Source organism: Lactuca sativa, chromosome 6 (genome assembly GCF_002870075.4).
Source record: "Lactuca sativa cultivar Salinas chromosome 6, Lsat_Salinas_v11, whole genome shotgun sequence".
Classification (NCBI taxonomy): Eukaryota; Viridiplantae; Streptophyta; class Magnoliopsida; order Asterales; family Asteraceae; genus Lactuca; species Lactuca sativa.
The window spans coordinates 134,102,218-134,109,581 of NC_056628.2; the positions used below are offsets into that span (position 1 = coordinate 134,102,218).

General features: G+C 33.4%; 1 protein-coding gene across 1 annotated transcript; it reads left to right on the forward strand.

The window, feature by feature from the left end:
• Nucleotides 1-508: 508 nt before the first annotated feature.
• LOC111919193 (receptor-like protein kinase FERONIA) lies at nt 509-2,489 on the forward strand. Its single transcript, XM_042895587.2, has 2 exons — nt 509-1,724; nt 1,816-2,489. The coding sequence occupies exon 1, from the start codon at nt 544-546 to the stop codon at nt 1,552-1,554; it is 1,011 nt and encodes a 336-aa protein (XP_042751521.2). The 5' UTR covers nt 509-543; the 3' UTR covers nt 1,555-1,724; nt 1,816-2,489.
• The last annotated feature ends 4,875 nt before the right edge of the window (nt 2,490-7,364 follow it).

Sequence of the window (7,364 nt, forward strand, 5' to 3'; positions counted from 1 at the left end):
AAAGAATTTTTGGATTTTTCCATTTATTTTGTCTTTTAAAATTATTTTTTAGAATATGTACAGTGTAATATTCTATTAGAATATTTCATGTATTTTAAAAAAAAACGGGATTTTATTTTATTTTATTTTTATTTTATTTTTATGTTTTTAGTTAATTCAAGTTCCGAAAATAATATTGAAAAAAAAGAATTTTTGGAATTTTCATTTATTTTGCATTTTAAAATTATTTTTAGATTTGGTCTCACGGTCTCACAAAATTAGAATGGTCTCAAATGAACCTGAACTTATATATATATATATATATATATATATATATATATATATATATATATATATATATATATATATATATATATATATATATATATATATGTATTTGTGAAGAAAAGAATTGAAAATAAAGGAGTAAGTAGGAACCTGTCACATTTCATGGCTCCCCTTTTCTGAGTTATTTATAGCAACACTCCATTGAAATTCCCATTCACAATTCCCATTTGACAACAGGTAATGGAGGCCTTACTAGAGGAGTATAATTACCTCAATATGCAACTAGAAGCAATAAAATCAGCCACATGCAACTTCGATGATAGGAAGGTCATTGGAAAAGGTGGATTCGGGAAAGTGTACGAAGGAATACTCTCTCACTCTAAAGGGAATGCTACCATGGTTGCTTTCAAGCGTCTGGATCGTAACTATGGGCAAGGAGTCCCCGAGTTCTTGAAAGAGATCTTAATGCTTTCTCGGTACAAACATGAAAATCTCATCACTCTGGTTGGATTTTGCGACGAAAATGGTGAAAAGATCCTTGTGTATGAGCATGCATCCAATGGAAGCCTTGATCGCCACTTAAGTAGCACTACTCTCACATGGAGGCAACGTCTCAAGATATGCATTGATGCCGCAAAGGGACTTCGCTACCTTCATGATCCCAAGGAGACACAACAAAGAGTTCTCCACCGAGATATAAAAAGTTCCAACATTTTGCTAGATGAGAATTGGAATGCTAAAGTTTCAGACATGGGACTATCCAAGATAGGACCTGCAAATCAGATGCACACCTTTCTTGTTTCCAATGTTGTAGGTACCCCTGGATATATAGATCCTCTCTATATGGATACTTACTCCCTAACGAAAGAGTCAGATGTATACTCTTTTGGTGTGGTGTTATTTGAAGTATTGTGTGGGAAACTATGCTTTGAGTATAACAATGGTCGTTGGCAAAGTTTAGTGCAATTTTGGAAAAAGTGCTACAAACAAAAGAAACTAACTGAGATTATCTTTGAAGATCTGAAGCAACACATAGATCCCAGTTCATTGGAAACATTTTCAGACATTGCCTTTCAATGTTTGCAGAAATCTCGTGAAAGACGACCAAAGATGTCTAATGTTGTTGAAAAACTTGAGATTGCGCTTTTGTTTCAGGAGATATCTGAAGACTGTGAAGAGATCGGTAAACGTGTTGTGCCTCCTCTGGTTTACAGATACAATGAAGAACTAAAGATGCGTCTCTCCGAAGGATTCCTCTTCAATGGGGGCAAAACGGTAATCAGCTAAACGACTATTAGATAAATGTACCGATTTCCTAACTTGAGCTCTTTTAATGGACAGCGGTTTTGGTTAAATAAGAATGGAGAACGTTGTGAAATGATCTCCGCAGAAGAATGTTTGATTCCTGTTCACTTTGCATCGCCTACGTTTTTTTATTATGGTGGAAGGAATTCAAGGTAAACTTTGATCCTCTATTTTTTGTCTACGTGTTTTTTAACATTGTTCATGAGTACATATTAATCTATTCTTTGCTGCATCTTGTTGTAGATTTCAAATGGACTTCCATAAACCATATTATTGGGATTTTAAGATACATTTAAGAACACAATTTTTATCACCAAATATCATGTACAAAGTAAACCTTGTGTTCAATTTTGGCTCCAGAACAGAGTATTACTTAGGCTTCAATTACATATTGGATGGGGTGACATACTCTTCGACTTCATACCTTGTAGAGGAGAGAGAAGATAGATGGTGGATGACTGAATTGTTTCAATTTACCTGCGATAGCAGAAAATTTGATCTTGAAATTATGTTTCAATGCAAAAACCCATTGGCAGTAAAAGGCATTAAGTTTCAGCCCCTAGAGAGGTTCAATGGAAACACAAGTCAAATATTATTTTCAACAGTGAATCAAGATTGGGTTTTTGACAAATGTTGTGACAAATGTGTGAAATGGAGACTTCTTCCACCTGATGTGAATCCTTCCCCATTTCCTGAAAAATGGAAATGTAGCATGCTGGATTGACTGTAAGTTCTTTAGTGAGGAAGAGACCACAAATGCTATAATTTCTCACATTCCTGATCTTGTGATTCAAGTTTTATTCATTTAAATCATTGTTTAATGTTGTTCTTAGTGTTTGAAATATTCTTAAAAAATAAATGAACCCCATGAACATTTCGGTAGTATCACATTGAAATTATGGTGATCAACAAGGTATATTTGGTATGTTGACTGTTGAATATTGATCATTGACTGTTGACCATTGTATGTGTATTAATGTCCAATTAATGTTATAGTTAATTCCCAATGTCATATTATTTTCGTAGATACAATTTTTTTATATTTAAGAACGTTTATTATTAGCCACAATTATATGTTATAAAAGTTCCCCCTTTGTACTTTTATGGGTTTACATATCAGCAGTGAATAGCCGTGAGTAAAAGAACGCAGGTTACATGTTAGAAAACACAAGGTATAAAATTATGTAGCATGAGAATTTTACATATACTTTTAAAAAAATGGGATACAATTGTCCCAAGTACATCGACACTGTAGTAGACAAAGAAATCAGTTTAAACGGAATTGATATAACCCAAGTTACCATATTTGAAGTACTCCAATTATTTTCACTACCAGAAGAGGAATACCACTGCTTAACATTATCATGAAAAATATCTTCAACTCGGATTTCTCATCTCCACATGTAAGATCAATTCTCTATGGTTAAGTTCAAATTTGACATGCATGTCTATACACTAACGACCAAATAAACAAAAAGAGTAGAATATTATTAGATTGTGCGACCTTACGATCCTACATACTATCCTACGATTTCAGGTTTGATATTGCTTCAAAAACGATCTTACAGTATACCATTGCTTTTTTATTTTTTACTTCTAGGCTTGTATGATTTTATGATCATGATCCTCATACATTGATTAGGTATGAAAAACTCATTGTAATATGTACTATAATATGACCTTCTTACTTTCAATATAATTATATTTCATATTTCATCAATTGCCACAAATTTAGATAAGGTTTCTGTGTGGCAACTTTCCATTTAATAATTCATGCTCATATTATATACTTTAACAATTTTTAAAGTGTAGGGAATTCAACAAACCAAGTTAAGCACTTCAAAAAAACAATAAACGATTTCAGTAAAACTCACGGAATAAAACTACTGAGAAACTGCAAATGAAAAACTATAAAATAAGAACATTGTATTTAACATGGATCAGTCTAATATAACCTACATCCACCTGTGAATATAAGAGAGGTATTTATTAACACCAAGAAACATATAATCTATCATTCAAGGCCTAGACTGCACTTGAAATTTGATCAATCAGTGTAAAGTATCACTCTTATTTGTTACTACCAAAAATAAGGTTCTTCATAAAAGAAACTACTTGTTGATTGTTAAGGAAGTATGAGACCTTAAAAAGTTAACGACCTAGTGGGAGACTATTTGGAAATCATGTCAAAGGTTATTAAATGTTTGGTAATATTTTGAATTGACATCATAACCCAGTTAGCTATATGGAAATGGAAAAAAAAAGTTATGAATGAATTAATTAATTAACTATTCGAAAATTATTTTTGAATTTTTTTAAATAGTTTTAATTAATTAAAGGGCTTGAATATTAATTAATTCTTGGAGATTAATTAGAATATTCCAATAGAAACTCATGGAGGATAGCTTGGGATGGTTTTGGAGCATCCTTGGGTAGTTATAAGGCATGTTTTGAATAAGGTAATGATTATTCTAAGAATTTGAATCTCTTACGATTTATCTAGCTGCCTATAAGTTGACAACTGCTAGAGATCAAATTGTAGTTGCCGATTCCTCTTAGAAATACTCTCCACCTTTGTCTCTCTTTCTCCTTCAACAAAAACTATAACCCCTCTGCTAGGGTTATAGAAATTTTGATAAACCCTATAATTGGGTTAATCATTATTAGCTTTTTGGAGTTTTGAGTCTAACTACATTAGAAGGAATTTACTTTGGGTCTTGCGTCCATTGCAAGAGCTGGCGGTTACGAGATCACAATCAAAAGATCAAGAGGTTAGTACTATATACCTTTTAGTTCGATTTTCAAAGTAGGTTGTTATAACTAGTAAAATCTAGATCTTAGGTGCATGTACAAATATGTCTGTGTTTTTGCTTCTGCTGCATTGACCGTATGTATAGATGCATATAAATCCCAACCTTGGATTCAGAGCCATTATATTTAGGTATTTTCACTGGTTAAAAATCTTAACAACGAATTTTGGATGTGTGATGAACGCGAGGCGCCCGAATGTTTTTCAGTTTTTTGGTTTTTTTCAGTTTTTTTTTTTTTTTTTTTTTTTTTTTTTTTTTTTTTTTTAAATTTTGGGATAAACCTCTTGATTAAAATATTATTTTAAGTGTTTAAATTTGCATATTCATATCCTATATTAATTTTAAATATTATTTAATTAAATTTTGAATTTGAATATTTAATTAATTAAATTTGAATATTAGTTAAACTTGAATTTAAAATTTGAATATTTATTTTGAATATTATTTAATAAGAGAATTAAAATATAATATTTAAAAGAAAAGAATATAAATTTAAACGGTTTAAATTTAGTATATGGTATGATTATTATATGTTTAACAATCATACAATATGTGTCCTCACATTTTCAATTAAAACATTATCGTCGAACTAACACTAGGCTTATAACACCCGGTTTTAAGAACGGATCAAATTAGGGAATCAAGGAGTCAAAGGCATGAATTTTGGGAAAAGCGGGTGTCACAGCATGACCATGAGGAGGTCACGACGTGACAGCTGGAAATAAAGTCACGACGTGACAATAAGTTTCTCACATCGTGAGATGGGCTGCAGCCCAAGCCCATGATTTTTTTAGGGCTTCCTTCATATTTAAACCCCATAAACTTTATTTTAGTGTTCATTAACAACCTCCTTCCTCCTTAAACACAGAAAAACCATAAACCTAGCCTCTGATTGTGATTCTTGAACTTTTGGTGATGTTGTGGTGACTTTAAGAAGAAGGGATCACCTTTGGAGCAAAGATCTAGCTTGGGAGCTTCATTTGCATCTTCTAGCAACATATCTAGACGTTTGTAAGTAACCAAGTTTAAAGCTTTTTTATTGCTTTTTGCTAGATCTAGGGTTTTATGCATGATTGTCCATGGTTAGATGAGTAAGAGTATTGGATCCCATAAACTTAGCAACTTTATGGGTCCTTAGAGTCCCTTAGTGATTATGTGTTGGGGATATGAGGTTTGGGTGATGTTTGAACTTATACTTGACGATTTAACCTCCTTTTCTTCATAAATGACCTAATTTGAGCCTAGTTCTTGCATTGGACATCCAAGATCTTAAAGAATCAAACTTTGTGGCTTTTCGGGTGTAAGGAAGCTTTCTGCAAAAAAAAATATTGATATGTGGCTTATTGGATCAAGGGTTTAACTCATCAAGTTTCCCTTCAAACATTTCTCACAAGATGAGAAGATGCATTTCACTTCAATAGGATTCAAGAGTATTGACTATTTTAGCTTTTAGCTGCTCACGACATGACCAATAGAGTGTCACATCGTGAGGTGGATCGTTGACTTTTGTTGATTGTTGATTTTTTGACCAGTTTGACTTTCAGTCAAACTTGGTAGATTTAGGTTGTTGATTAAGATTTTACCATGTTTTGGTACTTGTAAGTTCGTAGGAGGAGCCCGTGCAGAAAGGGTGCATGTCGCGGTGTTCTTAAGCTCTTCGATTCGGGTGAATTTTCCTCATTGTACCTGTGGGTCGAAGGTACCAATGTCAGACCATTAGTTTTGGTTATAGTTTAGTAAAATGCTCTAGGGGATGTACGTAAACACGTAAGATAGACTGGGGACTCCTGATCTAGGCTTTCCTGCATGTTCCTAGTTTGGTTATGGCTCTAGAGTAGGATGATCTGTCCAAGTGTCTATCTCACCTCTGGATACATATGGTTATGCATTCTTCAAAGATTTGGTTATATATCCTCGTACATAGGATGTTGTACTGTACTGATCTGCTCTCTTTCTATATATATATATATATATATATATATATATATATATATATATATATATATATATATATATATATATCCTTGTACGGTAGTTTTTAGGAGTAGTGGTATGCTAGTTAGAGGCTGGTTATCGTCTAGAGGGATGCCCTAAGGGTTGTATGTAGTAATGTAGGATAGAACGAGAACTCTTGATCTAGGCTTTATTTCACGTTCCTTGTTTGATTGTGGCTCTAGAGTAGGATCATCTGTTCGGGTGTCTATCTCACCTCTGGTTACATATAACTATGCATTCCATGGAGAGTTTACGGTAGTGGTGCAGTGTGTTATGAGGGCTCTAGTAGGCGGTAATGAGCTGTTTGACAGGTAGTTTGATAGATCCCTTTACTTATGTGCCGACTTGATTTTTTTGTTTTTTTATATGTCAACATATTGTGGTGGGTAAGGTTGAGGCGGTCCTGATGTGTGTTTTAGGACAAGATACCAAGCGCGTGTTGGTTGTAAGTCGTAGGCTAGGAAGCTTGGGAGGAATGGTTGGGTTGAGACAACATGCCAACAATCCTGGGTTAATCTAGTTCGATGACTGTGGACCCAGTGTGCAGACATTGTATATGCATTGTTATGTGGGATAGTTTGGGGACAACTCACTAATCTTCGTGCTTACCCAGCTGTTTATATTTTCTACTACCATTGCTGATTATAGGAAGGCGAAGGCATGATTGTACACACTCATCAACATCATTGAGGGTACCATGTTTATTATATTACTCTCATTTTGCACTAAATGTAATTTGGATCTAATGGTTTTTTTTAACACGGATTTATAATTATGGAATTTACCTTAATAAAAAGGAAAATTTTTGGTTGTTAAAACGGGATGTTACAAGTTAGTATCAGATCCCTGGTTTGAGGGATTTTGAGGAACACTTGTCTGAATGCAAACATAAACTAGGTTCTGAGATCTTTTCACAAAATGTTTTTGAAACAAAAAGTTTAATAAACGGATCGATTAGAGACATGGTCTCGGTTCCTTGTCATGTTC

What these genes read in the sequence shown, in the direction of transcription:
- LOC111919193 (XM_042895587.2), top strand. Translation starts at nt 544, where the DNA reads ATGCAACTAGAAGCAATAAAATCAGCCACATGCAACTTCGATGATAGG.